The following is a 25182-nucleotide window of genomic DNA, read 5'->3' as shown; positions in this document are numbered from 1 at the left end:
GTATATGCAGGAGAATGTGAATGATAATTTGTTTTCTGGTTATGCCAAATTTAGTGTTCAAAATTTTATAGCATAAATATAGAATGATACATCTTCCAATTATGTCTTCTCTTCAACTCTTTAGGAGGTGCCCACAGCTTTCCTACAGTATGATCTCTTTCAATGTTGGTTGTGTCCCTGCCTTCTATCACTTACAACTCATGGAGAAGATAAGTAAGACTCATGGGGACAGGAAGAGTGGTCCCATTTGAACAAGAAATGTCCATCCTTCATTTAGCATGGCTTAAGACTAGCCTGGCAGGGAACAAACATCAACACATGATGTAAGGAAAAAGAGGACATGGATCAGAAGAATCACTGGACATAGGGGAACAAAGTTCTCCAAAGCTCTTGGAAGAGATTACAGAGGCAACTGTGGGAAAACAGCCTGACTCGTGGTATGGATTCTGAGGAAGTGGAATGACAGCCCTGGGTAAGGACACCTGCTGCCATCTTGCTTTCTTGGTGCTATAGACTGGAGGTGGCATCTCTGTTTGAAGAACTCTTGTACCAGCTCACATGTGTATCTCAAGCCCAGGGATTGGTGGTACCATCAGTATCCCAGAGCCCTAAACTTGTCCTGTGTCCCTCAGAGATGTGAATTTCCTCAAATTAGTGTGTCAGTACTATTTCAGAGTGCCTGATCTCATCCAGACTCTCACACCTTCATAAAAGAAATACTCTGCTGACTGGCAGGATTTCCCTCCTGAAGGTTTTTTGGGGCATCTGGTCTACTGCTTGTAGGGGATAGAGGTTTGATACTCTGAAAAGGGGAAATGGAGACTGGGACCCACACAGGGTCTTGATCTGATCTGAGTCATCCTGTCTGATGACACCAGCCCTGGCTGGTCCCAGGCACCAGCGGGGAACTTAATTTCTTAGAAGGTACTTTAATGGATGGGGCTCCCTGAGGAGCAGGCACAGGACAGGGTCCCTGCTTGCCTGGGTCTAAGTGCAGTATGGGATTTTTTCATAGCTTCTCTGTTGTAATTTGTCTAACTAGCAATTGCCTTATATGATCTTGGGGCTTGTTCTTAAATCGCTGATAAGTTACTATGAAGGTGCCCTCCTCTATGTCCCGGTAGGCAACCTTTGGGATGTGCTTTTAGGACATCTCTCTAGAGTGGAGATGAGGAATTCTGATTTGAAGAATAAATCACACGTTCTTCAGGTATTAACACAAATTCATGAGTGTTCACATGATGTTTATAGTCCATCTCCACTTCAGAGCGGTGGACCAAGTTCTGCAGAGAAACTTTCAGCTCATGGACTCCTCACGCAGAGAAAATGCTCATGGAAATTGGGACCATTATTATTGTTTACTGTGTTTTCATTTAAATTGATGAAAGCAAAGCAACTTGTCACTTCTGTAGAAAAAATTGAATATATGAGTTTTGTGGGAGCTTTAAGAGTTGAAAGTTATGACTAGTAATGTAAATCTATTTTTTTTAATGTCTAGTCCCATTCAAAGAACAATGAAATGTAGTGGAAGTCTCTTTGTCTTTTTGTACTTAGAAGAAACAGATATGAAAAATTGGTATTCTAAAGCCATAGATCAAACATTGTAGTTTAAGAACTTTAGAATGACAATAATTAGAAAGAAATGCATCTTTTGTGGAAAAAAAGAAATAAAATACATTTTATTTCTTTGGTGTTGCTATGGAGAAAAGATGAGGTAATGGTCAGAGGGTCGAACTTATTCCTGTCCTGAAGCATAGATGAATTCCTGACTTCAGTTTAATTTCAACTGGTTTATTCTACTTTTCTATTTTCTTCCTTCTCTTCCTCTTTCTCCTCCTCCTCTCCCCCTTCCCTTCTTCCCTTCTTCCCGTCCCCTTCCTTTTCCTCCTCATCTTTCTGCTTTTTATGGACCTTTCCTTTACATGTGAGGAAATTCTGTTAAAATCCTTATAGATCACTTCCTCCAGAAGTGATTATTTAAATTTACTTTGGAGAGAAATTAGTTGATTCTCTTCCAAAATAGGGACTCCAGGAGAATCCATCTGCTCTAAGAAAGAACAATGGGTCTTCTGCAAACTATCTCCACAGTTTAAAAATCCTTGGAATCATAAATAATCTGTCTTCATCTTAGGGATGATTCATTGCTGATCCCTTTGCTTATTCTTATGTAATTATTAAAGAAATAAAAATCTCCTCCTATGTAGCTGTGAAAAAGAATAATGTAGACCCACAGTTGCCACTAAGGAAGGAGTACCTTGAGAGAGTACACGAGAACAGCTAGGTGCAAGAAGATCCTGGATACTTAAATATACAGAGAAAATATAGAGATGTATATATGTCTTTTATATTTTTTTCCTAGAAGGATAGGTAGGAAAACCATTGACCATGGTTACTACTGGAATATGATGGAAGAAGTGGGAAAGGGCTGGCTTCAATTTTCATTGAATATGGACCTCTTCACATCATTTAAATTTCCTCACCATGCTGTATTATGTGTAGGCAAAACTCTAAGATAGACCCAAGATTTCCCACTTCCCTGGATTACATGCCTTGCATAATCTTCAAATCTGTGGATATGATGGATTTTACTCTTGTGATTTTATCCGTGTTATATGATGTAATTTACTTTAAGAGAGATTATCCAGGTAGTCCTGACCTAATCACAGGAGCCCTTTAAAGACAGAGTTTTCTTTGGCTGGAAGAGGAAGGGAGGGGGTTGAAAGAAGAACAAAAGGAAGAAGAAGTCAGAGATTCAAAGAACACGAAGGATTAAATGTCCATTGTTGGCATGAAGATGGAGGGGATTACATGGTAAGGGATGTGAGCAGCCTCTAGGAGCTGAGAGCAGTCCCTGATTGATAGCCAGCTAGGAAATGGAGACCTCTGTCCTACAACTGCAGGGAACTGAGTTCTGCTAACTAGAATGAGCTTGGAAGCATATTTTTCCTCAGAGCCTCCAGACAAGGACTCAGTCCAGCTAATACCTTGATATTAGCCTCGGATATACTGAGCATAGAACTCAACCCCATCATGCTGGGTTTCTGACCAACAGAACCGTGAGCTAATAAATGGGTGTTGTTTAATGCTGCTAAGTTTGTGGTCATTTATTACACAGTGACAGAAAACTTAGTTTTCTGTAATACTTTTAAGAAAATGAACAATTACATCAGGGATTATCTGGCCACTAGGCTTATGGGCCATTTTTCCCCTGCTTAATTATATTTTTAATTAAATGAAGAAACTTAAGATATGCTATTAAAAAATAACCCAACCCTTATTGTAAGGATAACATGTGCTTTTGAAGGTGGATGTTAAGTTACTGTCCTTAAGGAAAGTCAGAATTTCTCATTGATTTTCATTGTATTTTTAAATTTATTCATCCCTGCCTCATCCTAGAAAAGATAGTATGTAACATTATAAATGAGTAATGTGTTTTCAGGAGGGAAAATTCCCTAAATTAAACGACCAAAACCAAAACCAATTTGAACATTTCTGGCCAGAGAGTGACTAAGCAAGCAGTTTATTGTGGGCTGTGCTGGGATGGCGAGAGGGGAGAGCATGACTGTTGGGTTTGTTCCCGTCTACCTAGTGAACCCAGGGCCTCTCTCGGGGGTTGGCAGACAGTATGTGTCCAATATTTACTTGTTAATTAAAACAAATGAATGCGCTTGCTGTCAATGTTGCATTTTAAAGACTACAGATTTTCTTGCACTCAGTGTCCCCTCTAACATTTTGTTTCGTACTTTAGAGCAGAAAAATTCCTAATCCTGTGTATTTTTTAAGTCCACACAACTACACCTTCCACAATATAGCTTCCTTCCATCTCTATCCTGGACATTTATGATATGCTATACAGCCAAGCTACAGTATCTCCGTCAACTATCTTGAGTGACTGTTTCTCAAATAACTTCCTCAAGGCTGAAGATTTATTTTTCTTTCAAATTACTTGTTTCCTCTTGCTTTGTTACTATAAGTTCAAATTCTTTATCTGGGGGATTCTCAGTGCTTTCCCCTTTCTCAATAGAAAGTTTCTAAATGGCAAAGACTCTTCTCTTACTCTTCTCTCTTATCCACGGACCCAGCATGGGGCCTGGCACACATAGATGCCCAATAAATGTATTAATGTTAATAAAACAAGATGATTTTTAAATGTTTCTTGCAGAAATAGAGAAAACCTCCCTGTGATTATTGGATAGCTCAGGTCTAACTGCTTTTATTTAATCTCTGAAAATCTAGCTACAAGGTAGTTGGGAAGGATCTTTTGGTCTCTGACAATAAAAAGAGTGATGGTAGAAAGAAAAAAAGAGAAGTGTAGGTCATAATGAAATTATACCCAGTGTATATCAGATTCCCTTTCTCTGGTTAATTTCAGGGGCAACCCCATAAACTAAGATACCGCTTTCCTCCGTAGGAGGGGACTTCCTTTTATTATGTAGTGACTTAAAATTATTGATTTAAAGTCCCTAGGGAATTTTATTTTCCAAATAAGGGCACACTCACCAGAATACACTGTTTTTCTCTGCATGTCACTGAGGTTTTGGAGATAATCAACATGTAGTGGACCTCGGGGAACGCAGCTAATACCTGCGCTTTCTTAGAGCTTCAAGTGATTGCAAGAAAAATTTCTCCTTAACAAAGGACATCTTGCCTCTTGTGCTACATCTGTTCCAGTTTTTTTTCCCCAACCCTGAGCTCTGAAGGCTCAATTTAGAATCCAAAAAATTGAGCCCTGTTCTTTCCCTTTAGTACCTCATTACTAACAATAAAGAGTTGAAGACGCGGGGTGCTGGCTGGCAATTTTGCTATGACATATGGCAAAGCAGAACGCAAACTTACCTTCTGTCATCCACAAAAACTTCAGGTTATTGACAGGACTAGGTATTTTTCAAATGAAACAGAGAAGTGGGGTAGTCATAACCTATGCTCAGTTTACCAAAAATACTAATCCTTTAGACATTCAGGGGCTCTGCGGATAACCCACAGGTAGATAGCAGTGCTATTAACAGCAAGTGGTGCTTTCCCGTTAGAGAACATATACCCATCTTCCAATATGATTGGCGACTTGTCTTCTCGGCGCCTTAACTATGCAGCATTAACAGCAAATTCAGTAAGCAGCAAGAAAAATGTCTTACAAGTTCTGGCAAGGGTATTTTTGTATTTTGTATCTCCCTAGGAAGGTTCTTGTGCTTTTTCTCAAGGCAAATCCAATCCTGTTACTAGCTTTCTATTCTCCTGTCTGTGCCTCAGGGTGGGGAAGGAGGACCCCAGAGCTTTCATCCCTGTGGACCTGGGGTCAGAAACCGATGGTCTAGGCCTAGGCTACATCCAGACAGCAGACGGTTGATTGGTTTATGCAATATTTTAAAATGATTTGAGCTTGTTGCCAAAAAATTAAAAACCAGGAGATTTTCATGAAAAAAGAGATCTGAATCTTGACGTCTCTCGAAAGAAGTTGAAGTGATGCCAGTGGGGGTTGGGTAATGGCTGTCAGTTTACCACAGTCCAGGGTGGCACCTAGAAGGTACCCTCCCTTTTTGGGAATTAGAAAAAAGGCACTGCCTCCGGGCAGATGAGTTGTAAGGGTGCCCCATCATGCCCACAGGTAGCAACGTTGCCTCAACTGCTGCCACCACCTGAACCATTTTACTCATGTGTGAGCCCTGTGGGCCCGTGAGTTCATGACCACGGCCAAAGCCTTTGGAAGACGTAGCTGCCTGCAGCAGACATCTTGATGAGTGAGAGTTGGCCTAGAGTGATAGTAGAAAGAAAAACAATAAAGAGTTGAAGACGTGGGGTGCTGGCTTTGCCCGCAGAGATGGAGACGTCGGCATTTGTTTGACCTGGTTCCTGTTTTCCTTGAGAAGATGATTTCGTAGGAATTATACTCAGAGGCTAGGTCTCTATGTCCTCAAGATTCATCCAATTTGCTAAACCCCCCCCACCCCCCCGCGCCCCCCATGCTGATCTGATGTTTGCCCGTTTTCTCAGCCTATGGGAGGATGTGTCCAGGCAGGAAATAGCAGTTTCTCTAGTATGACACAGGGATATGACTGCTTTTACTTGAAGAGTTTGAGGCAGACTTGTTGTGCCATCTTGGAGCTAGCTGATTCTGGTACCTTGTTGACAGCTTGCCCTTATTAAACCATGCCCAAAGTGAGCCCCGCAGCTACTGACAAGGGGTGATGCCAAGGAGCTTAGGAGAGCCTGGATGGCGGCCTCAGCAGACCTGAATAATAGTCTCTCTGTGGCTCCCCAGGAACTGTGAGCTGTTTTTTTCTTAGCATTGGTATGACAAGCACCAAAATCATTTATAAAGTGCAGCTGTATCTGATGCCACATAAGGGACGATAAACGAAGTTGATACAATACTATCTGAGAGCTTATAAAGTGATTCATAATTAGGCACAGTTGGATGACACCATTAGGAGTCTGTCTTGGCAATAGCATGGATCTCAGACTTGGCTTGAGCACTGACTCTGACATTCAATAGTTACGTAAACTTGCACAAGTCTTTTAACTCGGTGAACTTCAAAGGAAAATAATGCTAACATGAGTGAGAACTTAGAGCCACTAAGAACTCTGGAGATCCCCCTCTCCCTCCGTCTCACTAGTTGTAGTGCATTAACTTCAAAAGTCTCAGGTGAAAGGGGCGCCCGGGTGGCTCAGCAGGCGGGGAGCCTGCTTCTCCCTCTCCCACTCCCCCTGCTTGTGTTCCCTCTCTCGCTCTCTCTCTCTCTGTCAAATAAATAAAATCTTTAAAAAAAAAAAAGTCTCAGGTGCAAAACCAGTACTTTCCTAATAGGATTTGTATGATTAAATGAGAGAATACTGGGGTGCCTGGGTGGCTCAGTAGGTTAAGCATCTGCCTTCGGCTCAGGTCATGATCCCAGCCCCTGAGTGGGGCTCCCTGCTCAGCAGGGAGTCTGCTTCTCCCTCCGCCTCTCACCCCTGCTCATACTCTTATCGCCGTCTCTCTCAAATAAATAAATAAAATCTTAAAAAAAAATTTAAATGAGAGAATACTTGTGCTCAGCATGTGGTAGGTACACGGTACTGTTCCCACCAGAGCGCACAGCCTGGTGTCAAGTGAGCCATCAGAAACGTTGGTTCCCTCTAACCCGTGCATGTGCCTTACTGCTTTGGACACTAAGAGTTTTAGCAAATGGTTGCACTGCCCCACACATATTTAATGAACTGATATTATACTGATCTTACGGTGGAAAGTCTTCACATGTATGAATATCAAGTCATTTTGCTAAAGATGTGGCTTCTTAATTGGGCAGTTTGTGTAAAGAGTTGGAAATAATTTATAGAGTTTCAAATACCGCAGGAGAATGCATTGGTTAAAACAAAAATGAGAAGGCTGGATCTTAAGGATGTAATACTGTAATAATGTGAGTTACTGCCTGTTCCCTTTAGGAATGAGTTCCTGGCTGCAGAAGTCTTTATCTCGACACCCAGATCGAGCAGAATACAAAGGTCGCAATGCCAATTTCATCTGAAACTTGTTTTGCAGTGTCAGAGTCTTGGTTTTTAGGAAAAGACTTGTGGTTGCTATGGAACTGTTAATAATGATTGCTGCCTGTACCTCAATCCCTCAGACTCCCAATCTCCGATACAAAATCATTTAGACCTGGGCTGTAGGGCAGTAAACAAACTTTCAAGCAAGAATTAACTGGGCTTGGGCATTTGTGTCTTAATGTCGGAAATGTCTTTCATTATAACCTTTACTTACACTAGCAGCTTGGCTACGTGGAAAGAGCCTCTAGTCTCTTGACGGTGGACTGAAACGCATGCAGTGCTAAAAACTGGAACATTTTGGGCTTTCATCATACGATAAATGTGAAAAATCTTTATTTTGTGCTGAAGTGGCCTTAGCGTGGAGCTTTTATTTTCATGCATAAAAAGAAATTCAGCCATATACTAGATTCCTAAGTGGAAAGAGGAAAATATTCCTGTTGAAATATATATGCCCGTATATTTTAAAAATAAAATCTTGCAGTAAAGTGACATCTTTGCTGTATTTCTGTGAGATTTGTGATCCATGTAATAGACGTGTCTTGCCCCTGAATTATATTTCTGAGATATGGATCTCAGTGCTTATTAATGTATAACCAATCTTTGGGGGAAAACTAATCCAGTTCTTGAGCTCCAGGCACATAAAGTTAGGAACAGGTTATTGGGTGGGTAGAAAGAAGACATATCTAATTTGGGGACTTCTCAGCCTCACCAGTATGCAAATAATTCAACAATAATACAGAATAAATAGCTTCCATTTCCACAACTGCTGCTCTCTCTAATCCCTACAGGATGTGTTTTCCAACAATTATCTGGCCTAATTTGCTGTTTTATTGCTTAGAATTTTAATGCTTCAAATGTGGAACACAGAATAAATGTTTGTCAGTAAAATCTAAAAAGATTTAAGTGTGAATTTTCACCGGCATGCAAATAGTTTGTAGGAACAAATGGCATAAGCATTTTTGGAAAGAAAGTATAAAAATTCCATTAGCTCTGGATCCCCCAACTCTTTGGCTGCAAGAAGTGACAGCAACTTCATAAAGGTTAAATAGGCAAGCTTAGGGCCCAGAGTGAAATTAAGTCTTCTACCAAGTGTACAGTGCCGCTGAAGACAAAGGTTTCTCTGTGTGAATAAACTGAACACACAGTTCAATACATTCATGTTTGCAGGGCTGTTTAAGGTATTATAAGGTCTGGTATAAAACAATAAAAATGCAGATGGAACTATCAAATTTATCAAGCTGCTGCAATAAATTCAGATGCTCTCCAGCTGGCAAGGTGATGTGAAGAAAGTTAAACTTGAAGAATGAGCCTTGGATTTCTAAATGAGATCACGGGAAAAAGGAAGCAGAGTTAATAGGGAAATCAAGACTGAAACAATCAACATTACAGCTCCATTTGGGGGAAGAGTTTAAAAATAAATTCTTTTTGCTTGTTCTAAAATTGTTCTGCCAAAAGACTGACATTGTTATATACTTTTTATTTTTTGGTTTATTTAGTCTTTAACACAGCCATTGTTAGTTCAACAATCTAATATTTGGGGTACATTATTGCAAAATAAGGACATAGCTGTATAGATTAGGCCATCAATACGTTTGTTAATCCGATTTTTCCTTCTATAACACAAAGCATCGTTTGTTAATACAGTCTTGGATTACTTATATTTGTAAAGGTTACTTATGGTGAGTGGTACATATGAAAGGTAGGGAGTTTGCTCCCTAGTACAACTGTCTCTAAACTAAAATTTAAAAGTTTTCTTAAAACATTAGCGTTCTGTAATTAAAAATAGATAAAGCAATATTTTAGTATATTGTTAGGCAGTAGTAAAAATTATCCTGTCTGAATAAATGTGCACATATACACTAGCATGCTTTCAGAAGAATCATACTAATATTCTGTGAAATTAATATATAAATAAAATATGACCTGGGATGAAATTAGCAGTATGCACAAAAAGGAAAAACAAAATCCTTCCCTTCTCAAACCTGTTGATTTTAACATCTTTCTAGACCTACATTACATCATCTGGAGTGTAAAGGTTATTTCAAATTTGGAAAACATGAGAGAATAGTAGGATCCAACTTCCTACAAAAGACAGTACATATGAATTTTGAAGATTTATGTTCATTCCATTGTTAAAGAGACAACATCCTTTTAAACCTCCTTGGAGAAATATTTGTAATGTCTTTTATTTATTAAGAAGAATCCAGCCTTAACACAGTAAACTATGTTTTTATATTATTTGAAAATATTAGAAAATAAAAATATTGTGAAGATAAGACATATTATTCCAGGATATATGAAACTCTTTAGAATTGTGATTTAAGGAATGGAATACTTGAGTTAATACTGCAAATATTTTATTTCTAAGCATGTAGTTTTTCCCCTCTCTTCATTCTCTTTGGCATTCTTCCTGTCCTGTTTCTCTTATTTTCCAACTTCTCCTTCTTAGTTTTCTTTCTCTGATAGTCCTGGCTTTTCTACATCTTACTTTATTAGCTGACTATTATAGTCTTTCGATTTTTTTCCTTCATTTTCACTAAGACACTGGTTTCTACTAAGTGAATAACAAACTGGACCTTCTCTTTCACCTTTTTTAAAAAGTGGGTTTTTTTTTTCCTTAAAATATAAAGTAGTTATGTCTTTAGCTTAAATACATATGTATATCATATATCACACACTTGAAATACAATAATTAGCTTCACAGAGTTCTGTGGAAATTCAATATAGTACTGGTACACTATTCAGCAAGCTTATGGAATGACAAAAAAATGAGTCACATTTCATGACTAAGATCTTAAGTAGCCTCTGGTTTTTCTAACTAAGCCAAACTGATCAGCGTTTTGCAGCTGTTCCATTTCTTCTTCCATGCAGTCTTGGAGAAATTCTACAAAAATAGAACCTAAGAGCAAGTTAGAAGTAGAGCTCCTGACAGGTTGCCTTCAGAGTAAATCTTGGTCGTGTGCACACTATGTCGTAAATGGTGGCTGCTTGGACAAGGACACAGCAGAGCCTAGACAGTGCTGGAGGTGTGTAGGAGGCTGTCCTGCACTCGGGTTACCCACTTAAACGAAAGCACAGGCTGGGCCCAGCGGGCTGTGCACCTAGGCGGTCTGGTCCACCTGGAGCACCGCAGGCTGCACTGCGTCCTCCTCGGACCGCTCTGCATCCTCAGACGTTAGCAGGGAGCCCCCCTCATAGCGAACCTTCTGGGCCTGTTCCACGGCCACCGACTCCTCTTCTTCATCTTCCTTAATTGTCAAGTCGATGTTGCTATCCAAGCCCGAGTTGCTCCCCCTGGAGGCTGCCCTCCCTGCATCCCCCTCCTTGCTCTTCCCTTCCACCGCACCACTGGGCTGGGACGTTTCAGAGAGACCCTCCGCGATTGAGCTCTCTTCCGGCTCATCCGGTATCTGGTCGCTGCTAGGCATGTCTTCTGACTTGGTCTCATTTTCTGCGGGGCTCTCTCCCTCTCGGACTTTCTTTCGACCGAAGGTGAGGGGAGAAACCTTGAAGGGGGAGCTTTTCCCAGAGGATATCTTCTGGTGATTGGAAGTGAGGGATTTCTTAATCTTCTCTCTCCTCTCTGCAGATACGATCTTTGTGCCCAGCTTGTTCATTTTTTTCTCGATGTTCTGGCGAGAAAATGCTTTCTTGAGGCTATCCACTTTCCGGAGGCTAGATCTTTTTATTTTCTCTGCCCTACTTTCTTCCATCTTTTCCTCCACACTGTCTTCCAGGGCCTCCTCATCGTGGGGCAATTCATCATCTGATGAGAGGTCCACCGTGTGCAGGGTTTCCTCCAGGGACTTGTTTTCATCAGCAAGCTCCTCCTTCTCTTCCGCTGGGCTGGAAGCCGGCTCTTTCACAAACACACTGGCAGGGATCTCATTTTCTTCCTGAAAAGATGGACAATGTAGATTTCATGTTAATAACAGAGTTCACAAATGTCCTGAAATGCTGTAATTTGCTGTGTCGGTCTTTCTGGCTCAGGGGGATGACAGAAACGAAACCTTTGTGGCTTCAGTTTTCTAGAACATGAGGAGTTAATTCTAAACTGATCAGGTCATCCCCTAGGCTAGATAAGGAGCAAGGGCTGCTTACTGGGAATCTTAGGAAGGCAGGTGGCAAAGGGCTGTATCAGTGACAGGCAGCAGGGGAAGTGGGCTGTGCTTCTGACAGACCAGGAAGTCGCCCAGATAAAGGAGCTAAAGTAAGTTACTGTGAACCCCAGAGGCCTCTCTCTCCGGTCCTCCCTCAAGGTCAGATGGCTCTGTCCCTGCCAAAATCCCACTGCAAAAGAGCCTGGAGGCCGAGTTAGAAGATAAAAGATGGGGGCAAGGGAGAGGACTGGGAAGTCCTCAGGTATCGGACACCATGCAAAGCCTTGATCGGGTTCCCTCCCAGCTACGAGTCAGAAGTAAAAGTATGGTCAACCTTGGGGTCTCTTCGAAACTGCACACTAATTTTTCTGATGACATAACTTTAAGAGAAGCAAGGGCCAGCCTTACTGGGGGCCCACCCCTGCCCTGTGGTTTAGGATATCCTTTGTGGGCATTAATAAGCAGAGGTGGCATGCCATGGCCATTTTCAGAGTCGTGAGCAGGAATTCTGAAGTAGCTTATCAAGGCTCTATTGTTATCCAGGGCTTCCTTGGGCAAGAATACTTTGGGCCCCCACCTAGAGCTAAGAGTGAGGAGAGAGCTCAGGAATCTGCCCCCTTCCCTGCACTATTCCCAGCATACCTCTTCCTCCAGCTTCTAGCACACAGGCAAAGGTCTGCCCCTCCCTGTGTCTCGGGAAGCAGAGCCCGAGAATGTGCCTCCAGAGTGCAAGGGCAATGGTGCTCCAACACTGCTAAGTGGGTGGATAGGAATTCAGATGGACTTGGTCACCCAGCATAGGAATCCCTTTCATTTTTTAAATTTTTCTTTGAATACTGGACTAACGAGAGCCAGCCAGCAAGGGGTCTTCACATTTTCACGGGAAGAAATGGCACAGTAGAAAGAACGCGTGACAGGAGCCTGAGTCTCAGTCTCTGCTGGATTGCTGAATGGCTGGGTGGCTTTCAGCAAATAATCTCCTTGGATCTCAGTTTTTTCTACATATGAACAAGAGGATTTGAGCTCAATGAGCAGCCTTCAAACTGCACTCCAGGGACACTTGGGGCTCTGTAGGCATGCCGAGGTGGGCTGGCTTCAGAGCCCAGGCCCACCCTGGCTTCAACCAGAGCTTTGATGTCTGGATTATATCGTGGACTGCCCAGTAGACTCTCAGTTTGAAAAATAACCAGATTTCGTACATTTAAAAGTCGATCTGGGATCTAAACTTCCTGTAAAGTTTGTGTTAACAGTAAGAATTTCCCTTCTTGTTTTGCAATTTTGATTGACCAGAAAGTCAGTAACATTGGGGTTATGATCAAACACATGCTGTAGGAGTGTACCTGCCTGCATACTTTCTTTTTGCTTACAAAAGCTAAATGAACAAAGTTTGATTTAGAGAAACTGAAAAGTCCCTCCCATTATTAACCACTGAATAGTATAACTGTGGTACTCTGAAAAGATACAGCCCCGTGTCTTCCCCTCACACACACCTACTGGTACCATGGTCCTTTCCGTAAATTGGTTACAAACAAAGGATAAAGTCTTGGGTAGAGGTAAATAGCAGAAAATCTGGTTAAATAGAATCTCCGTTAGAGTAAAGAAATCACAGATTCCGTTTCCCAAAGCTCTCTCCACAACCACCCCTTTTGAATGTAATAGAAAGTGTCAGGAACACAGTATAAAAGACAAAGAAAAAAAAAAAATTGAAAGGAGTATGGGGTTCCCATGAGTCGTTGATGACATAGACTTTTCCAGAGAGCGACTTCCCCATGTTTCAAGTCTTATCTTGCTGCTATTTCGCTGGCATGTACTCCCCATGAGGGTGGCAATTTTTGTCTCTTGTTCACTGTTAGGCCCCAGTGACTAGAATACTTCCTGGCAGCTCAATAGCCATTTCCTGAATGAGCACCTGTTGGCTAAGGTGGCTTTCTAAGAAAGGCCTGTGGGTGACTGCAATAGAAATTAGCCCTACCCTTTGGGTAGGCTTGAGGACTACAAAAGAATGGGCTTAGCTCTGTGTCTTAGAAGGAAGTTCGTTGACTATAGCTCCATTGGGAAATGAGGAGAACCTCGGCCTAAGGGGCACAGTGGTTTCCATTTTTAAGGAAGGATGTCATTCTCAGTGGATGAGCATCACCGGAAGGGAGGCCCACTATAGAGAGAGCTAAGGTCCCAATGCTTATTAGTCTAGAAGCAAAATTACTTCTGGGGTTTGACGAGAGGGCTGGGAGATTTTGACAGGAGCTGTTTGCAGGAAAAGCAGAAACCAAGAACTCAGTGAAATGTTACTGCAAATCCTCAGTGAAGGAAGCAGAAATTTGGGTGGGAAACTACAAAAATAAGCCTTGGTTCCCAGAGCAGAGATACATTTTGTATGGTCTAAGCTCTCCGGAGGTAATCAGAGGGTTACCCTGATGACTTCCCTTTCTTCAACCTTAACAGAGAGCGAAACATAGTAACTGCACTTAGAATTAAACAATGCTGCCTTTTTTCTTAAATATGCGTTTTGTTATTAAGACAGCATAGTTCCTGTTGAGTCGGAAACTCTGGTCTTGCTCGTGACATGTCCTTTGGGGACAGGTTTGAGGAAAGTGCAAGGTCAGGTGAGTGAGCAGCGACGTCTGGTAGGTACACATGGCACGTAGAAGCGCAGCTGAGGGCTGGAGGGAGACCTGTTGAACTCCTTCCTCCAAGGAGCGCCTGGTACCTTGATTCAAGAGCGCTTACGCCAACTCTGAAAATAAACCCAGCGGCAACAGACATAATCCAGAATGAGCTGGCTGTGGAAACAAGTGAGATAAGTCTTTTTGCCTAACTGCTTTATGCTTCTGTTGTCACTGTTATTACTTGAGCCGTATTCTGCGTTCTGTCTGCCGGACAGCGTTTATTCTACGGCGGCCCATGGCATCCAGTCCGAGGGCAAGCCCCTTCCTTTCCTGTCTGAGCACACGCAGTCTTACCTTTCCGTTCTGCGTCTGTAGAAGCAGGAAAATACGGACACTTCTTCAAAATCTCTCTTGCTTGCCCTGTGTTGGACTATGAAGTAGCTGTTCCGATGGTGGAAATTCAGCTGGCATTTCAGACAGCAGACCTTCTAGAACTGCACTGTCCCCGGGGGCCCAGTCCTCCCTGCACATGGGCCATTGCTCGGTCCTCTCACGGGTCCTCATGGGAACATTTGATGATAGCTCACCCGTCTACAGGTGAAGGGACACTTCCCCTTCAGCCTCCCCCCTCATGGTTTTGATCTGCCTTCTCTCACAGAGTCCAATACCGACGGCTCCTTCCGAGGGGAGGGCCAAGCTTACGGCCTCAGTTCCATCACTGCTTGACTCTGCTAGTTACTCATGTATCTACTTCAGGTTTGTGACTCCTTAACGTGGCATGAAGAATCCTTGGTGGGCTGCAATCCTTTCTTGGCCCTTCTACCTAGTAGTCCCCCAAGAGCGGCTGACTGTTTGCCCGACAGATTTCTTTTCAAAAAGGTACTCAGCCGTCACTGACGCCGCTGCTCCAGGTTCTGACCTTTCACGAGAACCCGTAGGAGTTTTTCAAAGGAAGGGAGAATTAAACAGCCCACTTCAAACACATATGAATGATGTGCTTGCAGCACGAAAGAGAAAAGGAATGGAAAGAATTCTTGAGAAGTGGCATTTTTCCTTACACTCTAGCTTGTTGGCTATTTATATTGATTCTCACGAACTAACTGTCCTGGTTGTGCATGCAGATATCAACACAGAGAAACTTGCCGACTTGCCAAGCACCTCTCGGGTTGGAGCTCATGGAAGCAAATCTTTGTTCATATACAGAAGCATACACTTTGAAAGAGAAGGAGATTCTATGACCAGCGTTAGAAAAGGAAGCCTAGAGACAAAGCTTGAATGAGGGGAGAGAAGCCAGCAATCTGTTCTTTTGTCCCTAACTTAGGATCCCTGTCGTTAGAAGAAATTAACTACAGTTGTCACAGTCCCACAGGGATGTGGTGGCATCCTGAAGGGATATGAGGACCATAAATTTGTGTCCATGGGATGTTTTATCCAATAATCTCTAAATGCTAGTTATTAAAATGGAACTATACCCACCTGACATTCTGATTTATAGGTCTCTTTTACACATTGATGGTTTTCTCTAATTTGTGTTTCTGCGGTATAGATTGCCAAGTGGATAAAGCCATTGATTAGAACTGCACCCCTAAGCCAGCTGTCGGTAGACTCAGCAAGTCATAAGAATAAAATGCATTAGTTATAATCCCTGAGCAGTCTTTCACATTGTGGAGGATTTAAAAGTTTCATTATTTTTCAGTGTTATCAAGGGTTCAATTCTTTTTTAAGATCACACTGGTTAGGTATTCTTTGTTATCCACCAAACAAAACAAAACAAAAAAAACCCCCAAAAAACAAAAAACTAAAAAAAACCCACCACAAAACGGAAAACAAATCATTCTGAATTATTTAAAAGCTGGTGAAGAAAACCCAGTAAACATGAACTTTGCCATAGTGGGAATACAGTGTTTGTTTTTACTCATTTTACCATTCGACTCTATAATTTCTATTATTAGTAAAAGGAAACCTTGCTAGTCACTTTCTCAGGGCCTCTGTTTCTTTGATATAAAATGAGGTTAAACTAAATGATTATTAAGGTTCTGTCCAGCTCTAACATGTTTGATTTTTTGATATTAATGTAAATCCCATGAAAAATAATTAACAAATTTCAGACGAGATCTCCCAGTGTACTAACACCAAATAGGTTTCATTTCATGCAAGAATCCAAACTGTAGGACCTGAGATGCCCTGGAGAATGTCTTTCATTCATTCAATTCTAACAGATCCAGATTGCAAAACAACGGATGGGGCCACATTTACGTGGAAGGACTGCATCTGAAAAACAGTCTAGTTTTTTAATAAATGAGAGAAAGTAATGATTCTTTTGAAGAAACAATAATCAGTTATTCACTTAACATGCCTGAGGCAGTGCTCACATTCAATAAGTGCAAATAATAACAATGAGAGTTAGTATTTTGTTTATCTCAGAAACTCAAAGGGCACAGGATAAGTCACACATCAAAACCAATTCCCCATTATGGGAACGTTAATCAATGTGACATAAACATGGTGAGTTTTCACATAAACGTGTCTTTGATTTTCTGTATTCCCGTTTCTTCTACAGCTGTAAAAATTTAGCAGTTTTCAGAACAGTGGCTTTGGATAAAGTACCGTCTTTAAGAAAAAATCAACTTTAAAATAGTCTGAAGATGTTACACTTTTAGCACTTTTCTCAAATTCTGATCTCATCGAAGGAAGCCAAATGATGAAGATTTGAACACACTGATAGGCCTGATTCTCCATGAACGTGTCCACAGCAAACATCCAACCTCTATTCTTTTCACCCAATTTCACAATTTTATGTGGATGAAAGTGTAAGCTGTCCATGAGTACTCTCATTTTGTTCCCTAGATTGGAAATCATTCCCAAACTGCTTTTTCAGATAATCATTGCTAGAACCTTAAGGCATGAGTGGGTGCCACCCCCTCACGGCCAGTTGCTTACGAGGTTCTAGGCTCTTCAATCAACAGAGAAAACTCCCTTTTAACGGTAAATTCACTGATTTCCTGTCTAAATTCCATTTTTAGGTAAAGATAGCCATACTTACAGGAAAAGCATTAGTCTTATTAGTCTTCAGCATTTGCTTTTAGATCACCAATCCCTCTGAGTCTTATTTCATTTATACTGGGTCTTGTCACAGTATTTTGAAATCAAACATTGATCTTAAGCTATTATAAAATAATGTAAAAAGAAAAGCTGCTAAGTTTAACAAGGATTTTACAATTTTTTCATTGCTCAAAGGGAGATGAATATTCTCCAGTTTTAGAGACTACTGGCTATAATCTGAAGTAATTGCCAAAGGCATGAGAGGCTTTAAAGCCACAACGATGTGGTAAATTCAGCATGCATTTAAATAAATAAATAAATAATATATTTTATTTATTTTTATTTTTTTTAAAGATTTTATTTATTTATTTGAGAGAGAGAGAGCGAGCGAGCATGAGCGGTGGGGAGGGGCAGTGGGAGAGGGAGAAGAAGACTCCCCGCTGAGCAGGGAGCCCGCTCAATCCCAGGACCCCAAATTCATGACCTGAGCTGAAGGCAGATGCTCAACCAACTGAGCCACTCAGGCACCTAATAAATAATGTATTTTAAATAGGACAAATTAAGGACAAAGTTTGGAATTTTAAAGAATGCTAATGTGTAAGTACCTAGTAGACCAACCAACTGAGTGACCAACCAAAGAGCACCTGCAGATTTTGGAGGACACAACAGGACTTTACAAACTGGAAACCTAATTGAACACTACTGTACTAAATATGCTCAAGTAAAGCGACAGATTTTCTTTACTCTTTTTTTTAATTTTCACATCAATTTTTTTTGTTTGTTTTAAATTAGAAAACCAATGAATTTAGTAAAGGAAAGTCTAGCATAGGGTTCGAGTGGACTGAAAATGACAAATTACTTATAATGCGGTACCTGGTGTATTATCTGCCTCCTTACTCTCTTACCCCCACCTCCGCCACTCTGAAGACTGCTGCCACTAGAAGGGTCTATTTTGGGCCGGCCCTTTGGGCAGAGTCCTTTGCTCTCATGGTATGTTGGGACATAATACGGATTTCAACATGATAGTTGTCATACAATGTCCCAACTAAAGCATAAGCAAAATAAGTCCCAACTAAAAAGCATAAGCATAGCTGTTTTAAGGTCTTGGGTAGGGTGGGGTCATTTTTTACTCAAGAGCCATATTTCTAACCAAGCAAAAGTATAGCCTCCACTCTGTGCAAATGCATTTCAGATCCACCCAGGAAGAGCTTCTATTCCTTGAGACGCCATGCCAGTCACCAACCATTTTAAATAGATTATTCCAGTCACTCCTCACCCTGTAAGAGAGGTAGGAAGGAAGAAGCCTTCATGTTTAAGAGCACACACTGGAATCAATTACATATGAGTTCCCATCCGAGCCACACTGCTTGCTTACCAAATAACGTCAAACAAGATAGCAACATCTTTGAATCTCAGCATCCTCATCTGTAAATTGGGGGCAAATGAGATAATACACAGAAAGACACTTAGAGCATGCAGGGCTTACTAAAAGAGCTCAACAATGTTTTGTTCCTATTAATATCCTCAGGGTTCAGATGAGAAAACAGAAGCTTGGAGAAGCTACAAAGTGTGCACAAGATCACATAGTTGGCAAGCGGTGAAACTAGAATATGAACCAGTGTCTATGTGACAACACAGAGCTTCTCAACCCCGAAACTGGAGCACTCTCCAGCACAAGTCAGAAGTTCACCCATTGGCGTAATTACTACCCTGGAGACCCTACTTTAAGAGAAAGAACAACCCTTCCACTAAGAGACTGCACCTGTATGTGTTTTTGTCGAAATAATCATCTTACAATGTCTTGAGAGTTGAGATTTCTAATATCTTTCAGGCTACTAAAGCGTCTTCTGTGGCTTAAGAAAGGTCCAGTTCCTTGACTTTAGTTCCTTGTCTCCCAAACTGTTCTTTCAAAAAAAAAAAAAAAGGGTCCTTGGGGGCAGCTTGCTAAGAGGTGCAGAATGGAGCCTGAACACATTGCTTTGGATTCTCTTAGTTTCCACCTTGCTCTTGAGAAGCCCTGTTTCACCTTTTACTCACTATATGGAGAACTGCTACCATTTCTGGCTACAATTTCACACCTGTCAATCCAATGTGGCAAAACAGGAGACCGTGGTAGGGCTCAACGGCAGCACGAGTCTTTAAGTTCCCCAACCGTTGTTTTTTTTAAATGTCAGAGTTACAATTCTCTTGAATTTTTAGTCACATATCTTCTCCTTCCCCGCCCCCAACATCTACAGAACATCCGTGGCAAAATGAAACATAAACCGATCCTGACAAATTATGATTTTCCTCTGCTAGGTACCTCCCCCGCCCCCTTAACTAAGGAATAGAGGACAAGAGATAATCTCCCCGATTCATATGGGAAGGAGGAAAATTTCCTTTGACGACTCAGATTTAAACATGTCTGTACATGTTTGGTTTTGTTTGGAGATCAGTATTTAATTTAGAAATGCCTTGAGAGCTGAGATTTCTAATATCTTTTAGGCTAATAAAGTAAGGATCTTATATGGCTTAAGAAAGGTGCCGTCACCGTATCTCTTTTCAGTTCATCTGGTGCATGAAAAGCTATTCCATTTGCATTAAAAGCTAAAAAATGTCTGGGCTGCAAGAGCCTGCAAGGTATAGGAGGACATCAGCTGCCTGAAGCTTTAACATCAAGTGCAATTTGGGGAGGACAAAAAAGCATCCAGATGAGCCTTTCCTTTTATGGAGGGAAGGAGGCTTAGGTTCTAACTTGGCAGAGCAGATTCATTTAGAAAAAAGGAGGCTCCCTCGGTTTAAATTCCAATTTCTAAATCTTCCTTGGGAGATGAAGGCTCTTCTTGTGTGCCTTTCACAATCAAACAGTTGGTTATAGCCTCTCCCCTCCATGGCTTTGAAATCCTCTCCTATTCACTTGGTCACAAGGAGACAGCCCTGGGGCAGGGATGGCAGTCGCTTCCTGGGCTCTGCTGTTGGCTGTGTTCCACTGGGCCGAAGGGCTTCCAGCATTAGGCAGGGCCGCCCTTGGATTCACAAACGCCCGCCACTTGGCCGAACAACAGCCCCACGCAATCTCCCTGTCCCCAGATACCCTCTTGCTACATTAATTGCATCATTGATGCATTAAAAAAAGAAAATTAAGTGGCCTGTTAATTCTAAGGCAACCATTTACAAGAGAAAATATTCAAGACTAGCCTTTGTAACTATAACTGATGACACTGCTTGTATTTTACTTTCCAGTTGTGGTTTCCCTGAGTGATAGGACGCCTACCTAGTGCGTTTGTAAAGAGTTACCCTCTATATTTTTAGTGCATCATTGGCTAGAAAATAACTCAACAAAGACTGCTTTGGCCAAAAGGAATCTTAAAGGAACAGACGAATTCAACTCTAGTGGAATCAGCCTTCAATACTTGGTTAGTCCCCCAAACACTGGTAGCTTTTAGCCAAAGAGACACCTAAAACAGTCATGAATTTGACTTCTTGGTGAAAAAAATCAACTCACGCGATTATCTCATTTCCACAGAGTTAATCAACAGCCACGGAATTAATATGCCCTGTCCAGCTAACAGCTGCTGTCAGCGCCCCTAGTTCATAATGCAGAGAGGCAAATGAATTGGACTAGGGTGCATGCACCTGCTCACCTTCCCAACCTGTATGGACTGCCTGGAGGTGCTCCCTAACAAATGACCCCGGCCTCCTAGCCCCTGGGGCATCTGCCTTGGGTTGTGGCTGCAGTGACCTGAGAAATTCCAGCCCTGTGTGCAGATTCCACAGCCTCCTGCTGAAGAGGGTGGGGGCGGGGGGGGGGGGGGAGACCCCGCCGGGGGGGGGGGGGGGGGGGGGGGGGGGGGGACAGCGCCGTGTGTGTGTGTGTGTGTGTGTGTGTGAGATCCCTGCCAGGCAGGACAGATGTACAAATGGCCATGAGAGCCAGGCTGGCTGAGATCACGAGTGTTGAGGAGTCCCAGCTGGGTGGGAGGAGGAGTAGGGGGCACTGACCTGGAAGATGAGCACTTTGAAATGGTTGCGCCTGAGGAGCTGGGCGTGGTTGTTCTCCAGACGCTTCACCTGCGCGCTCTGCCTGTCCATGCGCTCCCTGACCGCCCTGGTGTGAGCGCTGACCTTGCGGGACTTCTCCAGCAGCTTGCTCACCGTGTTGCTGGTGGAGGCCTGGTATTTGGAGAGCTTGGTGAGGTCGTTCTGGATGCCCTTCACGGAGCCCTCGAGGCTGATCTGCCGCTGCTCCATATGGTGCTGGTTCTCCTGCACCGCGTCCAGCATGTTCACCAGCTTGTCCAGGAGCGTGAGCACCGTGACGGCGTTCACCTGCGCGTTGTCCCGGATGGCCTCCTCCGTGCTCCCCAGGTTCAGGCTGGGGCTCGGCGTGGAGGAGGGCGCTAGGCTGGGGCTGGCTGGCTTCTCTTGCCACGTGGCAGAGCCCAGGTGCTGAAACTTCTCAGCTTGTGCAAGGTCCTCCCCCATGGCTGGACAGGTGGGAACGTGCTTCTCCGGCAAGAAGGACGGCGGTGGGGGTGCAGAGAGAGGCCCGCTGGTCTGAGCTCAGAGCACTGCTCTCCAGGACTGGCAGAGGTTCAGACAGGCAACAACTGGCTACACTGATCAGGGGAACTGCATTCCCACTGCTCTTAAAGGCCCTACTCCACCCAGTGGGAGGCGAAGTTTACAGAGCTGAGAACCACTCAGGGTTCAGAAGCAGGGGCACACTTCCTAACCTCGTGCTCCTTGGCACGGGGGCACTTTCCTGCAGGTGTCGCTTTTTTTCCCCTCCTCCTCTATCCCTTTATAAAAGAAGTCCAATGCCATGTTTTAATCATGACTTCATCTAGAGGCGGAGAAAAACATGCGAATTTGGCTCAGCTCCACAGCCTCCAATTGGCTAAAGCTAGTAAACTTTTCTCAGGCTGCTATGCTACGGAGGCAACACAGCACGTCTGTGTGTGCGTGTGTGTGTACGTGCGCGTGTGTGTGCGCGTGTGCGCGTGTGCGTGTGTGTTTTCCTGGATACAGTTTATTGTAACGGAAAGTATTGTTTGCATTTGCCCTAGAAGGACTGATGGGCTGCAGGAGGAATGGTGTCCTCCTGGGAGGGGCCGCCACGTTTAAAGGGTACTTGCAGCCAAGCTTGTATTGTGAGTTTTTAATTTCCAAAGCAATGGAAGTAACCCCGATAATGACAAGGAAAAACAGCCCAATGCTTATTACTCTTGCAACTGGGTGTGCAAAAGAAGTTGAAAAAGCCTGAATTTCAGGAATGTGAAAACATGCACCGCTGTTTTGTACTGTTTTGTACTGCTTATCACGTAATAGAAGGTGAATTTTTAAAAAAAATATAAAGTTTCTTTTGAGAAGTAAAATTGAAAAAAGAAAAAACAAGACAAAAAAAGTGTAGTCTCCTTAAGAACCTACCATGCTGATTTGGCTTAGCGAATTCTGAATCTGTACCGAGAGCTTTTCTCAAATACCTATCTCTGCGAGTCATTTATTGACACGTGCCCACAAGTGTAACTGTCGGGCAGGTTGAGTCGGAGTTTCTGAAGTGCTTCTAATGTTTGACATTTCCAAATTCCTGTTCAGTGAAGTGGCGCACCTGTTCTGAAACACGGCCCTCCTCAGCTGAGCCCTTGGGACGCAGGGCTTATTTCCTAAAGCGACTTTACATGCTTGAATTGGTTTTAAATGTATCCAGCCTTTCAGAGTGCTTTCAGCAGGAAGTTTGTAATAGGCCTGCTATGAACAGTCTTGAGAAGAACGAATGCCATCTCCTATTGGGTGAGGGATGGATAATGGAAAAGCACCGTTCTTCAGTGGGAAAAACCTACACGCAAGCCCATCAATCAGTGGGTCATTTGTTGTCACATTTACTGAATTTGTGAGTCCCCACTATCTGCTTACTTTTAGGTTTGAGGAACTATCCTGGGGATGTTAGTAAAGCATGATCTCAGGCTACACCTGCTACTTAGGGAGACGAATTGAAGATTTTTACAGAGACCCCTAGTTTCCTCAGATAATTGGTACCCCAAATCCACTTAAAATGAATCTGTTAAAATAGGGACAATGAAAGTGAAAAGATTTGGGGGTGCCTGGGTGGCTCAGTTGGTTAAATGTCTGCCTTTGGCTCAGGTCATGATCCCAGGGTCCTGGGATCAGCCCCTTGTCGGGCTCCCTGCTCAGGGGGAAGTCTGCTTCTCCCTCTGCCCCCCACCCCCTGCTCGTGCATGCTCTCTCTCTCTCTCTCAAATAAATAAATAAATAAATAAATAAATAAATAAATAAAATCTTTAAAAAATTGGAAAGATTTGGTTGAAACTTGATCTTTAAACAATGTAAGAAAATTATTAAAATTAATTGACCTTACATTTAACAAAATTTAGTTGGGCAGTGTTATGTTAACTTTTAGAACAAAGAATGAATCGAGTGTTGACTTTGAGAAGCATAATTTTCTAACAAAATTACACAGTATCATGATACAATGTCCTTTTACATTTGACTTCTGCGGGCAAATCATAAAAAGGGTCATTACTGCAAAAATATGTGAGGACTTCATCAGTTTTCCAAGAGCCTCTCTTAAATTTTGCCGTTCAAATCATTCCCTTTTGAAGCACTTATTGTGCCATCATCTGCGTAGAGTTTTTTCTTCTTCGAATGTTAACTATTCCAGCTGCAGATTCTCATTTGTCAGAGGACTTGTCCATGATTCAAGGGTTTCTTTAACATTACCTTCATCAACTTCATGATTTCTTACGTATTTTGAAAGATTTTCAATTTCACATTTTAATCACTTTGCCCTGATTTTGCATTGATTTGCATTGATTTTGCATTGCCTTGTTAGATACTGCATCATCAGTTAGATGAGTGGAGACACTGGAGACATGAAGTTGAGGTGGGAAAAAGAGAGAAGCTTGTTGTTAGACAGGAAGAAAGGTTTGAGATTATTTATGTTTTAAAAGTAATTTTGAATAACTCCAGTAACAGAACTATTTTCTATTGCTGTGTAACAAACCAGCCTGAAATTCAGTGACTGAAAACAACAACAATCAAGCTTTATTTACTCATAATTCTGTGACTGGCTCGGCAGGGCTCAGTTAGAATGGATCACCTCCACTAGGCATGCTCATTTACCTGTAATGGATTCCAGGATGGTCTCAATCACATGTCTGGCTCCTTAGCTAGATTGAGTAGACTGCTGGGATTTCTCTCTCCTCCGTCTTCAGCCTCCAGGGACTCTCCTCTGATCTTTCTAGTAGGGAAGCCAAACTTCTTCACATGGTGCCTCAGAATTTCCAGGGATTGGAAGCAAAAGCTTCAGGATCCCTGAAGGCGAGGTTGTGGAGCTCTCCTCTTGTCACTTCCATCACATTATATTGGTCCAAGACTAAACTCAGATTCAAGGAGGCAGGAAATAGACTCTCCCTCTTTATGAGAGGAACAGCAATGTCCCATGAGAAAGGGTCAGTGTCATGGGGGAGATTGCTGTAGCCATCTTTGGAAACAATCTACCTCAACACGAATGCATTCTTCTTTCAAAAGACTTTTATAAATAAACCTGAAGGCCCATTTAATCACCATTTTCATCCCATTCCCTTTCACCTCTTAATCAGAAGTAATCATTTTTATGGATTTGGAGTATATCCTTTGGAAATTATATTTGTATGTGATCCTAAGTGAATAGTTTTATGTTGTGATGTAATTTGCTTTCTTGCACAACTTTGTAATCAACAGGGACTCTGTATAATGGGGACTTGTCCTGTACAAAACAGCATGGAACCAGGTAATAGACTGGGACGCAAACTCTAAGGGCATCAAGAGTTTGTATAAGTGAAAGCAAAGGCAATAAAAGAAAGCACTGTTGATAGGTTAGAATTTGGGGTAACCCTGAGTAGCCACACTCACCATTTAGTTGACCTAAAATT

General features: G+C 42.4%; 1 protein-coding gene across 1 annotated transcript; it reads right to left on the bottom strand.

The window, feature by feature from the left end:
• Window positions 1-8693: 8693 nt before the first annotated feature.
• Window positions 8694-22013, bottom strand: CAVIN2 (caveolae associated protein 2). The gene is made up of 2 exons (XM_032405858.1): window positions 21251-22013; window positions 8694-11417 (listed from the first exon to the last, which is right to left on the bottom strand). Exons 1-2 carry the CDS (start codon window positions 21731-21733, stop codon window positions 10623-10625), a joined length of 1278 nt encoding a protein of 425 aa, XP_032261749.1. The 5' UTR covers window positions 21734-22013; the 3' UTR covers window positions 8694-10622.
• Between the last annotated feature and the right edge of the window lie 3169 nt (window positions 22014-25182).

The sequence above is a fragment of the Phoca vitulina genome, unplaced genomic scaffold (assembly GCF_004348235.1).
Source record: "Phoca vitulina isolate PV1807 unplaced genomic scaffold, GSC_HSeal_1.0 scaffold1, whole genome shotgun sequence".
NCBI classification, from domain to species: Eukaryota; Metazoa; Chordata; class Mammalia; order Carnivora; family Phocidae; genus Phoca; species Phoca vitulina.
This window is presented reverse-complemented; position numbering and strand designations above follow the sequence as displayed.

Coding starts and splice junctions, on each gene's coding strand:
- CAVIN2 (XM_032405858.1), bottom strand. CDS start 21,733: ATGGGGGAGGACCTTGCACAAGCTGAGAAGTTTCAGCACCTGGGCTCT. Junction 11,418..21,250: donor TCAAAGTGCTCATCTTCCAG/GTCAGTGCCCCC, acceptor CCATCTTTTCAG/GAAGAAAATGAGATCCCTGC.